We start from the raw sequence: 21,511 nt of genomic DNA on the forward strand, positions 1-21,511 counted from the left end.
TCTGCACATCAAGCATCGTCTTACCTCAGTTGGACACCCCCAGTTAAACAAAGAAGCGGAGATAACCAATAGGATAATTTTGTAGGGCCTGAAGATGTGTCTGGATAGAGAAAGAGGACTTTGGGTAGACAAGCTCCATAGCATTCTTTGGGCATACCTGACCATACATTGGACTCTGACAGAAGAAATGCCCTTCGCCTTTACCTACAAGGTTGATTCAGTGATCCTAGTGGAAATCGGATTGCCCTCACATCAGGTAGATTTTCTAAAGGAACAGAGAAATCCTGAATATCTTCGAGCCAGTCTTGAGCTTCTAGAAGAAACCAGGAAGTGAGCCTAGATCCGCACAGCTACCTACCAATAGCAAGTCACCTGATATTTTCACTCCAGGGTAAAAACTAAACTCTTTCATCTCGGAGATCTGGTGTTCAGGAGGGCTGAAGTTTTATAGCTGACTAAACGAGACAAGCTTCTCCAAACTAGGAAGGACCGTACAAAATATTCAGCATAGTGCACACTGGGGCTTATCGGCAAGGCAGACATTCCGTCCATGATTACGATGCTTCATAAACGACAAAAATGGCCACACTTCTCATAAATGCATAATTTGGAAAATCTTTGTGCTACTATTAGATAAGTGACTATAGAAGAGCAACCCAAATAGTCACCTAGTTTTGCTGGCAATCTTCACTGGTCAGCCCTATCATAGGGACTACTTTCGCAATCCAAACTAGCAAGCTTGGCTTGGCCATAGAAGTGGGGGCAAGTGATATGCCTCAGAATCGATCACGACTCATATGAAGGGCCAGCCAAGCAATGCTCGTCGTGAAGCCAATGGATCATCGATTAGAACCCACCATGTGGTATGCTCAAAAGCGCGTGACTGAATTCGAATTTCAAAAGCTCTCCACAGCTGGCCACACCTTGGCCAAAATCTCTAACGACCTCTAAAGTCGTGCCAGATAAATATGTAGGACATGGTCCACATGCGAAAAATCCGTACCTGATTCTCGGAATGTGCAGTGGCCTACAAATTCTGGCCGACCTACATGCCCGAATTTTGGGGCGACAGGCTCTCTCGCTTCACCTATACAATCCATTCTCCAGGAGACCTTTCAAGTAAGTGCTCAGATATCCTGAGAGACTATTCAAAACCATCTATGTTCTCTGAGTATTGTCCTGACTTAGGCATTAGAGGGTTCTCTACCGGACACACTCCAGCAAGAGGACTTCTTCATCTTTGCTATTTCTAGTGGGAGCGCGACCATGGAGCGGGACACCGACAACAACCGTCCACCTTAAGTCGCATCCCTGCATGACTCAAGCAACCGATCGCTGAGTCCGTCAGCATCTCGCATATCTCCTGCTCAACGTTTGGAATAGGCCGGTCCTCAACGGCAACATATATAGATAAAAAGAAATTCTAAAATAAATAATTTTAAGTTCTAGCCCGCATTTTTTTTTCTTCCTGTGCTCAGTGTTTCTTATCTTGGAATTAATATGGCATATTATGATTCAGACCAATCCCCTGTCATTCAGACTAACATCTTAAATTGCGTCAATTTATCCATGCCATGTCGGCATGACTAACTCTCAAGTTATAGCATAGCTCATAAAAGAAGCACAAACCCCGCCTCTTTCCACTGAAAACTTCCTAATCTTAGGACAGACTCATGAAGCACACAAGATCTGACAAAAGCAAAAGCAGACGAAAAGATTCCGGATATTATAGCGCCACTCTAATATAAACACTTTGATACGCACCTTGCGACCAAAAACCCATTCGCACGGATACGAACTCTGGTAGCGCCGCGTGCTTTATGCGGGGGGCAAGTTTTCCATCATGGCGGAGCCGTAGAGGCAACAAGTTCCATACATATTCTTCTAAAGAAGAGGAAGAAAAGGTAGACACATATTGACTTGACTCAACCGGTTAGATATTTTAAATACATGGCTCAAATTTGATCGTTGTAAATGGACCAAGCATCAATGCTCGTGGGATGTGACGAGATTGTGGGCCCCATATCAGGAAAAAGAATTGGAGCAAATACCGGTGGAAATAATAAAAAAAGACCTGCTGTTGACCGCAAAAACCAGTTAAAGTCTTACAAAAGTTGGTGTTTTTCTTGGAGCATCTTCAGTCCCCCAAAAACTATTTGCACAAGAGACATGAAATAAGCCATGCCCGGTCCAACAATTTTATTCTTATATATTATTTTAAAAAAATAATATGATATGATCAAGCAGCCATGGTTGCAGGATGCGACGATGTTGTGGGCCCCATATAAGAAAAAAAAGGGTGCAAATACCGGTGGGAATAATAAAAAAAGACCTCGCTATTGACGGCGAAAACCAGTTTGGTGTTTTGTTGGAGCATCTCCTCTCCTTCAAAAAGCATTTGCACGAGGGACATGAAATAAGCCATGCCTTGTTCAACAATTTTATTCTTATATATTTACTTAAAAAATATGCCACTATGTTGGTACAAGATGTTATGATCGCAAAAAAAAACATATTGCCTTCGATTGGAAAAAAAATTAGACCCATCGTTGGAATGAATCGTTTAAATGGAATTGCCATATTATGTTGGGCATATGTATGAAAATAATGGTTTAGAATTCATAATCTATTGCAGTCCATAGACTTGATGTTGGATATATGCCCGAGAATATTTTTTACTAATGTTGGCTTAGTTATTGCCTATTGATGGCTTAGATATAGTAATAATCTATTGCACTCCTTATAAAATATAACTTGGGCTGATATAATTGAGTGTCTGAGTTTCATGAATGTTTCATAAATAAATTTAAGGAAACATTTAAGTTTGACATAAATATTCCATACATACAGACATACATATGTGTATGTATGTATATATGTCTGTATGTATTAGAACAAAAATGCCCGCAGACTCATCTATCATCATGCTAAAATGGCACAAATATAGGATAGCATGATTGGACCAACCTTTGGTGACTCACACTAATATCATATACTGCACCAATCCATTCATGCCACATATCATTGACGGAGACTTGACAAGGTAACTCCGTCACATTGCTCATAAAATAAGAGAATTATAAGCCCAATCTTTTCATGTATGCACCTACTAGTCCTAGGACGGACTCATGATGGAAATATTACAGATATTATAATTCTCATTCTGATATAATTTGTTTCACACGCACCTGTGACCAAAATCATAGAACATGGACTCTGGCAGTGCCGCGGACGTTTTCCGGAGGACTACCGCCTTCGTCTGCCGCTGCTGCCGATCACCGAGCTCCTTCGGAAACATGGCCTCGCAGCGCGGATGATTCCAAGTAACCGCTTAGGAAACAAGCATTGCACATCTAAAAAAACTAAGCTTCATAGACTTGGCGTTTGCTCAAGTCAAAGTCTTCACAAAGTCAGTCCTCTCCGTTTATTTTTTAAAGACCATGGAAGATTAATCTCCTCCTAACCGCACATGGAAAGTTTTAAACTAGAAGACCACCCAGCATGAGGCATGGAACATTTAGAGAGCTTCTTCTCACCTGCTAAGACTATAGAGCCATAATGGTCTCCAATGACATAGCCAGCCCGTGTCAGTTCTGTAAATATAATTGATAAATCAATAATTCAATATTTCTAATATCCATAAATAGTAAATAAAAAGAATAAACTAACAAATTATTTACTTGACAATAGAATAATAAAATGAAGTAATGAAAGAAGATGGCATGTGGATCAAAGCACGCTGACGTGCTGTCCTAAGAAAGTTTATGTCCCTCACGCACGGATCTGCTGGCACAGATCTTCTAGAGATATGACGACCTAGTACAGAACTTTATCTTCCCCGTCAGTGCGCCTCCAGAGAAGAAAAAAGAGTACGTTCACGCTTGCAGGTAACTCAAAGGAAACTTAGAAAAATATTTGAAATTATGAGGAGAAGTGGATAAGAACAAGAGGGAGAAAAAGAATTTTTCGTGTCTTTGAAGTGAAGAGCCCTTTATATAGGCTCGTGGGCCACCCAAAAAAGATAACAGGCATGTCTAAAGAAGCAGACGTCGGCCAAAAAAAGAAGAATCTAGCCAAAAGAAGAAAAGAGCCCGTTGACGTGGCCCAATTGCGCGGACCGTGCACGATCACGTGTGGACGGGACAAGTGGCAAGCATCCAAGCACAAGCAAGGGGTCAAAGAAGGAAGGAACGCATGCAAAATCTATGAAGGATTCCGTGGACTCTTCCATAGAAGCTAGGTGAGCAGAAGCATGGGCAGCCAAGATGCAACAGGCCGCCGGATCAAAGGAGCACAAGAAGACATATCATCAATCTACGGGAGCTAGCAAATTCAGCACATGGTCACAAGGGATCTGGCTTAGTTTGGATCTCCTTGCGGCTGATTAGGAAGATCATTTGAATTTTAAATTGTTGCCGGCAATAAGCTTATTTAACACATGGGCATTAGGTATATATAAAGGGCGCGAGAAGAAAAGAAATTGGAAAAAAAAAAAACGGAGATTAAATATGCTACGGTTTTCAAAAAAGTTTAAAATATTTAATTTAATTCAACAAGTTCGCAACGGAGCAATTGAAGTTTACCTTTAGCACATCAAGGGGAGAGGGTAACCAAGAGGAGAGGGTAACCAAGAGATAGACTATTACCTCAAAGACGATAAGGGGACTTTTCTTGTTGGTGTTACTCTAGCGACTCGAGGTGGTGCCGAAGAAAAAGGGATAGACCTGTTGCAAATCTCTAGACCAGTAGAGAGTTTGCCTTGCTACAGTTTCTCGCTGGCTGGCTGAAGCATGAAACAATCGTTGGTTTCAATTCTTCCAAATTAGCCACACTGTGAAGGACATCCATGCCTTTATTCCTTTCTCTGCCTGAGCCTGGGAGAGGAACTCCACCAAAGCTGGCAAAGAAGGGAGAATAAAATTATTGCTCGAAAAAAATGCTCAGCCTTAACCAGCACCATCTAGCATGGCTGCAAGAGACTATGGCATGATCATAGTCTTCTACTTAATTGATCTAAACAGAGATCACAGTGCTGCAAATCATCCCTAAGAACACCGTAGGTAAGGACCCGTGCGGGCGTGTGTTTAGTCCCATATTGGCTATGCATTAGATAGATCTTGGGTACTTATATAAGGCCAAGAAACTCAAATAATACATTCTGGTTAGCCTTTTTGGATGAGGTACTGGGTTGTAACAAATGGTATTAGAGCGGATCTGGCCAACGGCCTATGTGGACTAAGCGACATTGCAGTACAGGTTTCTGGGATCATGGTGATTGTGATTAGATTTTGAATAGATTTGGATTCTTAGCCTAACAAACATACCAGAGCTTAAACGGGAGGAGCATGTGAGGACTAGTGAGGGCGCCACCTGGGTTGATCACATGACATGGTAGGGCCTAACATGAATAGTGTCCAATAATCTTATAAATTTAAATGAACAGGTAATAGTAAAATAATCCAACTAAATAAATTTACTATGACCTAATAATCACACTTATACAATTACAAGATTTCAAAATGTTCTTGGGTATTAGAAACTACACTAACTAATAACTTTATTGATTGAACACCATGTCCGACCCAATCAAAACTACTTATCCTATGACACTAAAAGAAAAAAGAAAAAAGGTGGTGTGAGCTTTACAGCCCAATAAAAATTCTCCACACATCCACACTAGTATGAATATGAAGAATATTTTTTTGCAAAAATAAAACTAATAGAAAAATAGTAAGATTCATACATCAGCAATCTACTGGTTGACTAATGCTCAACAAATCTAGTGTACGTATTTATAGCACATGCATATAAAACATGCTAGCATACAAATCAAGTTTAACCATATAGCAACTTAATTACATACATATCATCATAAACGAGTCTTAAGATACATGTCATATCTAACTATAGTTATGTATAAATATGTCACATATCGTCCAATTAGAAATTCTAGTAAATAGCAATTTAGTAGGATTTCTTATCATTAACCAGTAAACACTGTTCAGATCCGGACAATGTTATCGTACCAATTCTAAATCGGTCCCACCCACTCTTCAGCCCGTTGCAAGCCAAAACATGTACTACATTTTTGGCTATAACCGGCAATCATAATATCATATCTCAGCTCTTAGCTGATATCCCATATACCATGTTTTACACATGCCGACTAGTCCAATTGCCCCTCCTTTTTTTGATTTCATGGTTATGCAAAATTTAATTTACTAATAGTCAAACACAATTTAACATCTTAATTTGACTTCAGCATTGGACTAGACAATGCTATGCTCTAGCCCGTGGCAGGCCAAACACATGCCATGCTTTCGCCATGGTCGGCAACCACAATATCACAACTTAGCCCATAGTTGATACACCACATTTCAATATGATTCCATGTAGGTTTCTTCTTATTTGTATAAGATTCCATGTATGAAATTCCAATATAAAATAAGATCCAAACTTGAAATTTAATCTATCGGCACATTTTTTATGCAAATTAAGGAGATTTACAATCCCCCCTTTCTAAACCGATTACTTAGCAAATAAATGTTGCTCCAATTTAGTTGGATGGTCAATTTAGTTTGTTTACAAATTACTAAAATTAAAGAAAATAAACCAAATTGTATAAAATCTTCAATAGTCATCACATAAGATGGCTCAATACCAATTTTGTACCGGATATAAACAGATGCTATTTTATGTTCAGATAAATTGAATAACTGACTAAATCTTGCATTCACAGCATTCATAGATAGCATCTTCTTGATTTAGATAATAAACTATTAAAACCTACATATGATCAGTTAAGAGGCTTAAGAGGAGAGAATGGTTTCTTTTTAACAAGGACTACAAATTGGGTGGGAACTGGCCAAGGTGGATCTTGTTCATGCAAATGTAGATAAAGAAAGGCAAAAAAGAAACTAATAATAAAGGATAAGGGAACTCACAATTCACAATAATATCTTCCGGATATTTCTCCAAAAAAACTATTTTGCAGCAAATCTCCTATTCAAGATAAAATCCAAATTTTATGCAGATGTGATGTTTTCACTAGACACCCTATAATAGCCCTGCTCTTTGGGCTAATGGGCCAGCCCAAGAGGCTAAGGCCAGCTAGCAGGGCTGAGCGTGCATTGTTGCATGCAGGAGAAGGAGAAGACTCCGGTTAGCGAGTCTTCTTACCCCAGTTAGGAGGGGAGAGGGGCTTTTGGCAATTCAGTGTGAATGCTGGAGATGCTGGTGGAGCATCAATTTGTTAAGACTCTGACATACCTTGAATACCGCACAAACATCTCATGATATCCTACTTTAGTTTGGGAACTGATGTGAATGTTAATTCACTCAGGGCTTGTTTAATGGGAACCAAAGTCTAACATCCACTACTTAGACATATCAAGCGACCACAAGCATTCTCATTTCCAAGTTATAATTTGCTCCACTTTTTTCATACAGGTAATGAGGCATGCGATTGATGCAAAAAATAAAAATGTTGGAGCACCAAATTATGTTTCCATCTGACTAATATGGGGCATCGGACATCGCTCACAGTATCTCACCTATGGCCTGACTTATTTGGCTATATTGCGTCAAACATTTCTAATGCCTCATGAACTCTAGCCTAGAATCATGCTCAATCCACGGCCGAACGACCATTTAGCGCAATTGCTTTCCCAATCATGCTCTGTAAGACAATTCAATCATGATTTTGGGATAACAGGCTCAAGTAGCAATACCAGTGATGAAGCATGGATCCATTCAACCGCTACTCCATATAAGGCCATTGTTACAGCACATTTGGTATTATGCACATGCTACGTTAGAGTTCATATATAAATGGCTATGTCACACTCCAAAAACATTACAAATCTGGATCTAGTCACTATACTAGTGCCTTACGTACTAATTAAAGCCCCTCAATATAGTAAAACACCATGTAACTAATCAAGGTCTCACATTGGCCTTCTTTAAGATTTTTCTTGTCCCAAAAATGGTGATAGAACTCACGAAAACCCTTCGAGCATCCCTTGGACACTGAGATTTTCAATGTCCCATCTTGCTCGTTGTCTGGCATTGAGGCAAGTTTTTGTGAGAAAGATGACCTTTGCATACCATCAATTCATAAAAAAGTATATGCATAATTATCAATCGTATGACATGAAAAGTAACCTAATCAACTAATCAACAAAAGATCAAATACATGAGATAATAATCAGTAATTTTCAGCAAGGCATCCAAAACAGGTTATCAATCATACAAAGTGTCAAGCTCCTAAGATGAGTCTAGTAAGTATCCCTAGCTATATGCTAAGTTAAGAGATCAGGAAGCTTTTTCTTTGTAGATAGGACTACCTGTCTACCTTCTAACATACAACAATATAATGAATGTAGTGAAAAAGAATACTAATATGTTTGGTCTTGCCATGATAATTGGATTCTTAACATAAGCCAAAGTAGCAATGCTGGATCATCACATGTTTAGTTGCATGAATTGCAACTCGTAGGTGTCATGAGAATTAAAACTGCCTCTCGCACTACTAAAGACAAGGCAACGTACTTAGCCTTTACAGTGTATGAGGCTAGGCATGATTGTTTCAAGCTGCTCCAAGAGATGACTCCATCACAAAGTAGTAACGCATAAATAGAAGCAGATTTATTCTCATCCAAGTCACCACTAGTCAATACTATTATATCCTTATAGATGCATGCAAGTCTCCGCATGAAAGCAAAGCTTGTAATTGGTGGTGCTGCAGAAGTACTACAAAATCCTCTTTACCACCCTCTAATGAGCAATTCCTAGATTACTTTGGAAACAACTAGCTAATGCAATAGCAAAGCATATACCATCAATCACATAACATAGTATATATAGTACTCCCAGTAGCACTCAAATATGGGCTTGTCATTTGTTCTCTTTCAGCATCAATCTGAGGGCAAAGATCAAGACTCAAAGTATGACATCTAGTTTGGAATTATGCATCTAAATTGCTCAAGTGTATTTCTTATCTAAGTCTCTAGAGGCAAGCCAAAATTCTCTTAAAGAGAACTCCCAAAAATGTAATCAAGTGCAAAATTCTCTATTCATTCATATCTTTCATCTCAAAATTGGAGGATAGCCACTCCTTGGTGATAACAATCATTGCCATATCATTCCCAGTCAATCAACTATCATAAATACACAAAGAAAGTATAAAAATGTTCTTCTTGGACCATTTCATACATGCACAATGATCTTCCTCAAGCATCTAATTGAACTTGTTGGAGAAAATGGTCTGATAGAATTTGAGGTACCACTACTAGAAAACTGTTTCAGAACATAAATGGAAGGATCAAGCTTGCAACTTCATGCTATTATCTTTTGCCCCCAAAACCGGTAGGTTAATTCATATAGATATCCTCATCCGATTCTCCATTGAGAAATACAACTTTAATATATATTTACAAGAGATCCAAATCTAAATATGAAATAATGGGTAGGATAAGACGAAATGATTCGATGGAGGAAAAAGAGAAAATCTCTTTAAAAAAATAAAAATAAGAAAAATGAAGAACATATGGCTTTGGTCCATTTTTATTTTATTAATAAATAATAGAAATGAGCTGCAAAGCTTCTATTTATACTAGCAAGGTTCATCCTTCCACAATTCAAATCAGATTGATAAGACGAAATGATTCGATCGAGGAAAAAGAGAAAATCTCTTTAAAAAAATAAAAATAAGAAAAATGAAGAACATATGGCTTTGGTCCATTTTTATTTTATTAATAAATAATAGAAATGAGCTGCAAAGCTTCTATTTATACTAGCAAGGTTCATCCTTCCACAATTCAAATCAGATTTATTTTCTAGTTGAAAAAAGCTACAACTTTTTAGAAATAGGCATGTCTACTTGTCTATAATTGCATACATCTAATCCTTTCTAGATTGAGAGATATATCTGGTCAAAGTTTTTCGAAAAATAAAATGTTTGCTTCAACCAACCCGTCTTAAAATCCAAATAATTGAATTTAGCCCTTATTGCTAAGTATGAACATTTTTGGATTCCAATCATATCATAGAGCTCAATAAGTTTTCTAATTTCAAAACAAGATAACCTCAATCAAATGTTATACTAGCAAGTTAGGGCCTTCAAAAATTTGGTATTGATGAAGCTTCTAGATGTGATGAATCTCATGCCTAAACCCTATCCAATGCTCTCCGTAGTGGCCAAATTGGTTAACATCGAATCTGATGATCCTTCTGGATTATGTATTGAGCAAGTCTCTCTACCGAAAAGAATAATGTCTCATCATACTATATACTCTTGTTTTAGGTGTATCTTTCCACGACATGATGGATCTAATTCTTGTCAATTAATTCATCAACCACTGGATTTTTAAGATCTATTTATTTCCAAAGACTTACGTATTGATTCTTTTCCATAGCACCATTCTTATCTTACATAGCAGTTAGCCGCTCATTGTATAAGCAGTGGACATTAACGCTTCCTTGAAATGGTAAGCTAGTCATCATTTAACAGAATGCATAATGAAAGATTCTCTCTTAGTCTCGGTAATCAACAATGTTTATTTGTTTAATATATCCTGCATTCACAAGTGACATATCTTCATAGACTATTTGGGAACACTAACTAGTTTTGGCTCCCTTTGTTTCCAATGTGAATGCCTAAAGCTTCAAGGGTAAGGGGAGGAGCACCTGAATTGAGGTGCCTTAGAAGAATGACAAGTTAAACAAGATCCACTCCATTGCGTCTTGGCCGGAAGTTTCATCTTTTGGAAATAACACAATACTAACCTAATGCCTTGAAGTTGCCATAGCCAGAGCAACTGATGGAGAGAAAGTTTCTCATGCATTGTAGCCAACAAGTTAACCCAATAGATCATTGGACTCAACGTCGACCATTTTGGCCATTATGGGCAAGGGTGAATAGGGTCTAGAAGTGAAATCCGTCGTATCAAAAAGCTGAGTTGCGAACCAAACTTTCGGAGGCCATAATTTAGTCATATAATGTCCGATTAAAATGATCTTTTTTTTAAACAAGTAACTTTTCAAGATCTATGATATAATGCCCCACCTTTTAGGGGGCGATGTCCCTAGCAATCAAACCTAAATTTTATTATTTGGATTCTGAAATAGGCCAATCAAATGAAAGTTTTCTTTTTCAGATAAGACTTTGATTGAGTATATCTTCCAATTCAAGAAAAATTAGGCAAAGTAATACCACGCAAATTTAATATAAAAATTGAGATCTACCTCCTCAAGAATTTTAGCTTTTTTAACTTGTTTTTAGCAGTTGTATAAGGGCAAACCTCACCATTATAGATAAAGAATGTGTAATTTGTTTTAGGTCGTTTATGAAGAAAAAAATGACCTAGGCCTCACTTTTACAATTCTTCTATCTTCTCTCAAAAAATTTTTAGAGAGATTCGAGTTGATCGGGTTGAGAAAAAAAATTTCTTCTCTTTGATAATTTCACGAGGAGCAGATGATTACAACCTAATGCTTGCATCTTCTTGCCGCCAAAAAGGCTTCATGACAAGAACTCTAGACTCTCACACCAAAAAGTAAGGTTAAGCCTTCTGAAAAGCCAGAGGTTATGGCCACAACAAGGTGAGTTTCACAGACTTTCCGGAGGAAGGGCCTTTTCGTCGGAATTGGGATTTAGAGAAATCTTTTAATTTGTGGAGGAATATTGGTATCTTTTTTTGGATGGTTGTGATGTGAAACATTTGCAAGGATTCTGTGAATTTACTTCCAAGGGTTTGGAGATATAATAGAATGAAGGCTACATGAATTTAATAATTTTTGCGAAGGGCATTCTTTGATGATATATATATATAGTAGAATGGATTGTGGTTCTATAGAGATCCATGCATTGACATGAGATGAAGAGAAAGGCCTTTGTATTTTCTTTGGTAATTCAATTAAACAAATAGTTCATTATTGGGGCAGATAGTAGCAACTATTTCATATCCGACATAAGTATTTTTTTATTCTCTGATGGATTACATAGTTTTATTAATAGAAATTGTTTGATGCAGTGAGTCATTGGCTTTGACTGCTCATGGGGCTTCATAAGTTGCCTTTGTTTTCCTCATAGTACTCTTATTTCAAATTTTGGTTGACAATTTCCTATTTGGCTTACGAGAGGTATGAATGAATATTTACTTGCATACCCATCAAATGTTTGTTTCCACTCTTGGATCCATAACTGCATGCTGCCAAACAAATCTTAGGCAACTAATGGAAAAGGTTACTACAAGAATCATTAGAAAACATGAGGAGAGGCAAGGGACAAATGCAAGAGGACACTGGGTGAATGTTGGCCGTGCATGGTGACATGATTCTTTGTAAGAAGCATGGGAGCCACAAAAGTTGCATTCATTCCCAACCAAAAAAGGGAAGTAACAGGATGTCAACTTCTCTAGCATATTTGAACATAAGATTGTTTTCTTTTTTCACTCAAGGAGATTAGAAGAAAGCCCCTCCCTCCACTAAACAAAAAGGGGTTCAGCTCGAACTCATTTGGCCGCAACTCAAAAGGAACAAGTGTGTCTCGGTTTCCATCTCCTCTGATTTGGTTTCAAATTGGACTTTTAAACTGGTTGATCTCTTAGACAATGGTGTCATCAACTGCGATGCCATCGGTGCCAGCCCCAGGCTTGCATGTGTGCAGCATGAAGTTACATGCAGCAACCGCGTCTCCTACAGTTAGAAAAATCCATTCTTGGCCAATGGTTTCGAGAACCTTTGATTTATCTAGCTTCTTCAGTACCTCACTTCCAGGGTTTGCTAACACAAGCTGTTCATTATAAAAATAAATAATTTTAGAGATGTTAGCATTTATCTTGACAAATCATATGTTTGTGATAATAAGAGATGTAGTATGGAGACTAATTTTAAGTCAACTTGCAATATTTGCTGGTCTCAGCTCCCCTACATAGCCCTGTTCCTTCTTTCCTGGGTAATCTTTGGTGATGTAAATGATGGCTTATTTTTGCTATTCTTATATAGCCTATTGGAGCATCAACATATGATAGCAGGCTGGCCTGAAATTTGATTGACTTAAGTAGGAGAAATTATACCCCACACCACATGCACTATGCCAATCACCTAGTCTTTTTTTTTTTTTCTGGGCCCCATTCATCATGCGCTCATCGCAGTGATTGGTCTGCCAAGGTGATTGGAATGGTGCACGACCCCGTTGGTACACACAGTGTAGGGTATAATTTGCCTTGAAGTAAGGGCTTGAGTCCAACATCACTAACCATCATCAGGTTTTAGGTTTAGGATCTTGACCCACAATCTTTATTTGGTTTGATCTCTTTGTCTCTCTTTCAGACCTGGTCACATTTGAATCCCTCTTTTGACCTGCACTGTGTGCACCATGCCAATCACCTCATCTCTTTTCTTTGGGCCCTATTTATCATGCTCTTGTCTTGGTGATTGGCAGACCAAGGTGACTGGCATGGCGCACAGCCAGCTTGGCGCATGCAGTGTATGGTATAATTTACCCTCAAGTAGGGCCTAAGTCTGATATCACTAAACATAATCAGGTTTTAGGTTTAGGATCTTGACCCACAATCCTGATCAAGCTCGATCTATCTGTCTCTCTTTTACTATTTGAATCCATCTTTTGACATGCTGGGCCTATTGGATTTTGGATTTGGCTTTCAGACTAGATTTTGGTATGGATTCGATCCAATTGGGTTTGTTTGGTGCCACTTTTGTAGATGAGAAAATTTTATTTGATCACAGGAAGTATAATACCTGAAGCCCCCTTCTATCCACGCTCTTCTTGACCTCCTCCAGCATGCTAATGCCACTGGTGTCAATGCTGCTCACAGCTGCCACCCAAACAAATTAGCATTCATATTAAGAAACTTGTGACAGCACCCAAAATATAGTATTCACGTGTGGACAACCTCACTTACCACCCAAATCCAAGATTACGTACTGCAAGCTAGTCTCCCCCTTGGACTTCAGTTTGTCTTCCTCCTCGTCAATCCACCGTGAGATTCTAAACAGTAGACACCAGCATCTCCATGAACAAAATGGCACTCAACATGAACCAAATCATGCATGCAAGTGCTTTCATGCAAATGCACCCGAATGCAATCGATGTTCGACTCACCTCTCTCTTAAGTAGCTAGCATTGGCAAAGTAGATCGGAGCATCGATATGGAGTATGAACAATCCAGGAACACCCTGCGCCCCCGGATACTGGTCCATTCGTCGGTAAACCATGGAGTTTGGAATGTTACCAAGCACGGTGGTCCTCGGCCTTGCCACGAATAATAAAACCCTAAGTGTCGAGATTGCAACCTGCATGTATGTGATATTTGTATCATTCATCTCTAGTTAGGAGATAAAATGCAAGCCTATCAAACTGAACTAGGGTTCAAAGAATACGCACTGCAATGACCAATCCGATCTCAACACTGGCGAAGACGACCCCCAAGTATGCACCTAAGCATACACAGAAGTCAATCTTGTCGACCTGCCAGAGGTGGATCGCCGCCTCATAATCGATAAGGCCAAGCATTGCTGAAATGATGATGGAAGAGAGGACCACCAAGGGGGTGTAGTGGAACAATGGTGTTAGGAAAAGCAGAGTGACCATCACAGCAGCTGCCATTACTACATTCGACATTGCTGTCTTGCACCCGGCATTGTAGTTAACAGCCGATCGTGAAAATGGCCCTGATATTGATAAACTTTGGTCAATTAAAATCTACACTTTAACAATGAAGCATGCTACACATATATAGTGGAACATACCAGTGGTCAAGTAGCATGATGTTAGTGATCCAGTAATGTTCATCATCCCAAAAGCAATCATCTCTTTGTTACCGTCGATGTGGTAGTTCTTGAACATGGCAAAACTCCTCCCAACGGCGATCCCTTCCTGCAGGTACACCATAATAAATTTGGTCTCAATTGATCAATTTGGCCATGCCAAAGTTTAGACCTAGCAACTATGTGGTTAACGGACGCCCTCCAACACTAATGTGCATTCTTGCCATAATATTGAGTCTATCTATTGTTTCAATGGATCAGATGGTCTTGATTAAGAAGACTTACAGCAAGTGCAATGATCCCGGTGACTATGCCAGTCTTCAGTGCTACCAACATGTATCGCGATGAAAAGTTCAGACTAGCTGCGGAGGGTGGATTTAGGCCCCTCTTCAAGTATCCAATCTGCAAAATAACAATGATATGTGTAATTGTCATGTTTATTTTCCATTGTAATTAATTAGAATTACTGTTCAAACATTGGTCATCTGATCAAAATCAGATGAAAGATGGATGTGCTGCTGGTGAACACCTAGGCCTGTGGGCCGGCCCAGTTAGCAGGGTGCAGCCCACTAAACTAAGGGGTAACAAACCTAGTTTTAGAAATTTAAGTCCACGAGCTAGCACCATTTGATAACACTTGGATGCCTATTGTTGCTCTGAGAGGATCGAAGGACTCACCACTTGGACGCCATGGTTTTCAGCATGAGTAAAGTACACCAGAAGGCTCCCCAGTATCACTGACATCAATGGGGCTGCAGCAGAAACCCAGAAGAACTTGGGCCGTCTCTTGCTCTGATGTTTTGTGCCATACAAATTTATTAAAATGAGCGGTGCATTATGTATTAAAATAAAGTAATAACATATATGAACTCTTATAGAAACTTAACTAAGTAAAATTATTTCTTTATTTCTTTTTAAAGAACAACTTTTTTTTAATGTCTATACATTAATTTTCATCACTAATTGATATAATATCAAATGTTTATGGCAAAGGGGTCAAGTCTTCTCCAACTTGGACCCAGCCCAACAATTTGAATCTAAGTTGTGTAGAGTTGGACTCAAACCACAGGTTTACACGTCCAAGAGGATGGGTCAAGCCAATTAGTTGTGGTTGGGCTGGACTAAATACGAGTCAATGTTGGATACAAGATAAATAAAAAATATATCAATCTCAATTTGACCTGACTATTTTATTTAACATGTAATTTAATTGGATCTAAAATTGCGTCAAGTTAAATGGATTAAATGGTTAAGCACCGTCACCCTAAGTCCGGATCGGGGTTTAAGGAGACCAATCATATATGATGGATGGTGGGCCTTGGCGGTTGGCATTCATTTAATTATTAGCTACCAGCACATCATCCAACTACTTTTGCTATAAAACTGTACCTGCTCAGCTTTTGGCTAGTCAAAGTTACTGGATCAGAATAGCCATAAACATATTACCAACTCTACTCAGTTTCAGACTTCATCTATAGTAATATTTTATTTCATGCATGTTAATATGTTAACCATATCTCAGCATTTATTCAACCTACCTACCAACTAATCTATGATCACAATATTTAGAAAAAAAGGAGATTTGGAGTTTCTTTCTTCATTCACTTTTACTCCTCAAATGGCCCCATAAAACTTGCACTATAAGCAAATTGTGCTCTAGATGGTAAGACTCAGTAACATTTGTCAGATGTCACCTTTTGATATACACATTGATTGCTTAAGATTTTGTTGAAAAATATTAGTAGGTTACAAGGATGCATGGACAAGCAAAAGAAGACAATTTTGTCTCGATTCCGTGAATGATGATGCCTAACACAAAAGTTGGGCAAAGACATTCCCTTCTTCTCATTGGATGAGGGTGGGAAGCTTTTACCCCTCCCAAGGTGTCACGGGCCAAGATATGAAGTGGCGAAGCATAGAAGACAAAGGTTATCCGTAAAGATTTATAAACAATATGGAATTTTATTGCATTGTAACATATTTGGGCACTTGCTTGCTGGTTACACTGAATTGTTCTTTATATTGTTTCTGCCAACTACTTAAACGTATTCCTCAAGACCGAGAATACAAGGCTAAAGTTGTTTGTTTTTATAAGGATTTATAAACGACTATAAACTTTACAGAAACCAACTCATTTGGGTATTTACTTGCTAGCTAGCAAGCTATCCTGAGTTGTTCTTTGTCCTTGTTTGTGCATGCTAGTTAATTTAATTTATACCTCGCTTCGTGATTGGTCCAGTGAGGATCAAGTCAGAGTATAATTTGGTTTCTCTTTCTTGCCAGAGAAATATAGTTTGATATCTTCAACGAAGCACTCATGGCGGTGTGGTGTATCATACCGTCCTTCACATGGATATATTTTTCCTCATGGTTTGTTTGTTTTATATGTTTTCCTATTTTTAATCTAAAAAAAACAGGAATTTATAGTCTATTTTTCCTTTTCTTAGTTCCAAACAAATCCTAGAATGTGTTTTCCTCGTATTGTCATCAAAGGCTACATAATCAAAGTGGATCTCTCATCATTGTGTTATTAGCACACAAAAATTGTAATAACTTAGGACTTTATCCAAAAAAACTAGTCGAAAGATATTATTTGGATTCTTTTCATATTATGAGCAAATTAAGAATCACTGCCTTCTCTCGCTGACTCAGCCTTTTTAGCTTAAAAGGATCCCTAAAAGTCATAAATGTTCTCATGGTCTAACCTAGATCTCATCTTTCTCTAATGATTGGCCAGTTCTGCATCCATTGTACTTTATCTATTTCTTTGGTCTTTCATGGGTGTATCTTTATTAATTATGGTCTTAATCAAATTCTTATTTTCCCAAGAGTTTGATTAGCCATATCTATGCAGGACGTCCAAATCCAAATATCAGTCATATAGAAAGTGATGGCTTACCAAGAATCTTGTGAGGAGAAGGAAGAAGAGGAAGCTGCAACCTAGAACCACGCTTTCCCATCTCCACTGCAAGAAATAAGACACATCCACCACCAATCATTAGAAAGAGGAAGTGGAGTATCTTATAGAATTTCCTTTACAATAAGAAAAGTGAACAAGATACAAAATAAAAGACGTGATCCCTATGCCTTCTTTTGTAACACCAACAAACTTATCACAACCATTTGTTAGTATAAATATTTATGTCATATCATGTTGTTGTGTCCATTATATAGCAGTACTAGTATATATAATTAAGTCCTTTCTTAAAAACACTATCACAAGTCATAACATATATGGTGGTCATATTTCTAAGGCCATCATAATGTTTTTGATGCAACGGCAAATTATATTCAAATAATTATTATGACCGCAATTTAGCAGTATGTACTAAAAATTTATGTTACGATGTTGTCGTGTCCATTATTTAACAATACAATGACGATCCTAAAATATATGATCATCACTGTCAATACATACATACATACATACATACATACATACATACATACATACATACATACATACATACATACATACATACATACATACATACATATATATATATATATATATATATATATATATCATGTATAAAAGGTACAGAGAGTCATGATATATATGCATGATATCTGAGAAAGAGATTCTTTCATATCATGTGGAAGGACTTCTCTTGAATAGTCCTGTGTTAACCATGCTCCCAATCAATGGAATTAGTATAAAAGCCAGCTTAAAAAAAGTATTTCTATCAGTATAATTGGAATGGATCGGGTCCATCGGGATGATGCATGGTAAGAACCTGGTGGGTTTGACTGAAGACTGACTTCATGACAGAGACAAGGTCAGTGGCTGCGGTGAAATGTTCGAGGCCCAGCATCCCCTTTAGCTGCTGGAGGCACACCACTGTAGCTGCACCCCCCATGAAGCCCACTATGGTTGCATGTGAGAGGAAGTCCACTATGAAACCAAGCCTGCAATCACAAGTGAAGTCAATCATGGAGAGAGTTATATGTAGAGAGAAGTATTTAGTTTTATCTCAGAAGATTGGAAGAAAGACACAAAAAGCAACTCCTTCTTGGTTTCATCCTCCAATCCTCCGTTTCCAGTTGTAAACAAATTTCACCTAATTGTTAGCTCTGAGTCGTTGACAAAACTACCGACCAGGCCTTCTCTTACAAGAACTAATTACTAGACAAATTGATGGAACTCCTTTCCAAACCAAAAAGCCTGCAACAGTCACCAAAAAACAAGTTCCTCTCTGTCCTCTTCATCTACTATATTTTTGTTTTTCCTTCTTCCACTCTGGGGTCCCCTGCCACCCTTTCAAGTTACTTGCATGACACCAACCTTAATTTCCTTTAACTATTGTTCTTCCTACGTTTTTTACTGCATTCTTTTGTGAAACCAGACCTCTTTTCTACTTAATAACCATATCAGGTGAAATACAGGTGTTATTCATCTCTTTCACATAACAATTCCTTATGTGCCAAAAATTCAACCGTAGTCGCTCCAGAAGCCCATTTATGTTAAGCAAAAGTAGAGAGAGGAGGGGGCCGGGACTCTTGCTAGCTCCCTACTTTCCGTTTTCTTATCCACTATATCAGTCCAAGCTCCACTTCTACCATTTTATGTTTTTTTGTAGGCTTCTAATATGTTTAAGGAGTGACCTTTCGAAATAAAAAAGTTACTCTAAGCCGCCATCATTTCCAATAGTTTAAGAATGCCTTTATCTAAAGGGTACCTAACCAAAGGTCTGAGAGAAAGGTAGAGACTAGAGAGGATCTTCAGATCCCCATTTCTATACTTCAACGTCTTATATCTTACGCACCCTAATCTCCTCTCCATGCAAAGCAGAAAGAGAGGGTCTTCTTCTTCTTCGTGAGAGGGAGAATACTATTTCCACTAATTTCACCCTCGAAAATTTCTCACCATCTTTGTTTTATTTCTTTTCTATATTTCAAAAAAAAAAACAAAAAATCTTTATCATCTTTCAATTCTTACCCCCCTCGCCTTTGCCCACCCATTTCTTCTTTCCTACCACCTTCGCCAACCATTAATTATCCACCAAAAAAAATACCATCTTTGCTTTCTTTGATATATTAAAAAAAAAATCTTTACCATCTTTCGCTTATTATCCCCGTCGTCTTTACCCACCCATTTCTTCTTTCGTACCAGCTTCACCAGCCATTAATTATCCACCAATCCCCCAAGTCCAATGCCTCAAAACCATTCTAATCCTGTGTCTCGCTACCCATCCCATGCATAAATGATGAGCCCACATACCTCAATAATCCCAAGGTCGCCTGAAAGACTCCGGCAAAGAACGTTGCCGTGAACGCCAAGTGAAGGTACAACCCCGGGTTCGTTGATGCCGAGACCTCCTTCCCCAGCATCGATGCTATCAGCAGCGACGCCACCGCTACCGTCCCCACGGCCAGATCCCGTGAGCTCCCCATCATTGCATACACCAGTGGCGGCACAAAACTGGAATCTATGACAATAATTTTCAACATACAAAAAAAAAAACAAATCAAATATTGCTTCAAAACTGCCAATCTCTTTCCAAACACATAAAATATTCTCATACTAATATTATTAACTGAAGTTATCGTTAAGCATGATTCTTTCTCTCACACACGCACACACAGAGAGAAAGAGAGGGAGGTAAGCTTACATAAGCCTAGAATGGGAGGTAGATTTGCGAGCTTTGCGTAGCTAATCCCTTGGGGTACCGCAAGACTAGCGATGGTGATCCCTGCAACGAGGTCTGATTTGAAGAAACTGAAGGAGTAGTTGGGAGCCCATTGGAGGATGGGAAGGAAGTACTGCAGGCCCAGGATAAGCCTACGGGAGCCCTTCTCATGCTTGAATTGCCGAAGGGGGTCGTCGGGGAAGAAGGTCTCCTTGAGGTTGGCACGAAAGGTCTGGAGGAAGGGCCGCGACGGCGGGACTGGGACGCGGCGTGTGCACTCCACCACCCCGGTCACGGTCCCAGGGAACACGAGATCGGTGTTCCCCATTACCACTACTAGGATGTTAGTGCTTTGAACCTGTGTGAGAAGTTAAACTTTAAAGAAGTCTAAATGTGGAGGTTTTGGATCCTGCTATCGATGGAGAGATGTGGACCTTGCAGCACAAGACTTGAAGTAATAGGTGGTGAGTTATTAAGTGAGAGAGAGAGAGAGAGCAAAGGGATATGGAGGATGGAGAGGCGGTGTTTTTGGTTTGGGAGGAGGAGAAGTGGCGTTGAGGATGGGTGGAAAGGGAGGGAAAAGGGTGGGGTTTATATAGGAGAGAGTTGTGGTGCACCAAGAGTAACTTTTTGAGCTAAATGGTCCTTCTGCTGGGTGGCGGAGTGGAGAGTGGGGCCCAGGGGCTTAAGTGGACACGCGGCAATATTCTACCTGCTGTTGAGGCCTAACCCTTTGCAGTCCGGATCGCGAGGAATATCCTACAGGTGGATACGTGGATGAATATTAGTGGCTAAAAAATTACTGGGACCAGCAGGTCCGCCACCTTAGTTGGACGAGTCCACAATAAATGAATTATATGTATTTACGAAAAAAAAAATAAAGGAGTAAAACAGAGCAATACGGATGCTCATTTGCAATTGAGCTGATCCGGATTTGGTTAGTGTACCCAATAATTTTTCTGGAGGAGTTGGGTGAAGGTGTGAGGGCTGTCGACTGCTTTGCATCTCAAATCATTGATTTGTGATGGAATGAGGTCTGTCCATGGCAAATGATTGATTTGAGTTGCACCCGGATGACATCTGTCCATGGC

General features: G+C 38.9%; 1 protein-coding gene across 1 annotated transcript; it reads right to left on the reverse strand.

The window, feature by feature from the left end:
* Positions 1 to 12,338: 12,338 nt before the first annotated feature.
* Positions 12,339 to 20,986, reverse strand: LOC103721109 (sulfate transporter 3.1-like). The gene is made up of 12 exons (XM_008811166.5): positions 20,403 to 20,986; positions 20,012 to 20,219; positions 18,528 to 18,699; positions 17,690 to 17,755; positions 15,469 to 15,582; positions 15,076 to 15,192; positions 14,773 to 14,899; positions 14,408 to 14,694; positions 14,126 to 14,316; positions 13,926 to 14,011; positions 13,762 to 13,838; positions 12,339 to 12,793 (listed from the first exon to the last, which is right to left on the reverse strand). Exons 1-12 carry the CDS (start codon positions 20,746 to 20,748, stop codon positions 12,605 to 12,607), a joined length of 1,980 nt encoding a protein of 659 aa, XP_008809388.3. The 5' UTR covers positions 20,749 to 20,986; the 3' UTR covers positions 12,339 to 12,604.
* Between the last annotated feature and the right edge of the window lie 525 nt (positions 20,987 to 21,511).

The sequence above is a fragment of the Phoenix dactylifera genome, chromosome 5, assembly GCF_051530095.1.
Source record: "Phoenix dactylifera cultivar Ajwa chromosome 5, Ajwa_hap1_PhDact_Kaust_v1.1, whole genome shotgun sequence".
NCBI classification, from domain to species: domain Eukaryota; kingdom Viridiplantae; phylum Streptophyta; class Magnoliopsida; order Arecales; family Arecaceae; genus Phoenix; species Phoenix dactylifera.

Bases quoted from the DNA above. Each gene is read 5' to 3' on its own strand.
- LOC103721109 (XM_008811166.5), bottom strand. From the start codon at position 20,748: ATGGGGAACACCGATCTCGTGTTCCCTGGGACCGTGACCGGGGTGGTG. The intron at 18,700-20,011 runs GTATGTGGGCTC...TTGTGATTGCAG, and splicing joins GCGACCTTGGGATTATTGAG to GCTTGGTTTCATAGTGGACT. The intron at 13,839-13,925 runs GTAAGTGAGGTT...TTTGGGTGGCAG, and splicing joins CGTAATCTTGGATTTGGGTG to CTGTGAGCAGCATTGACACC.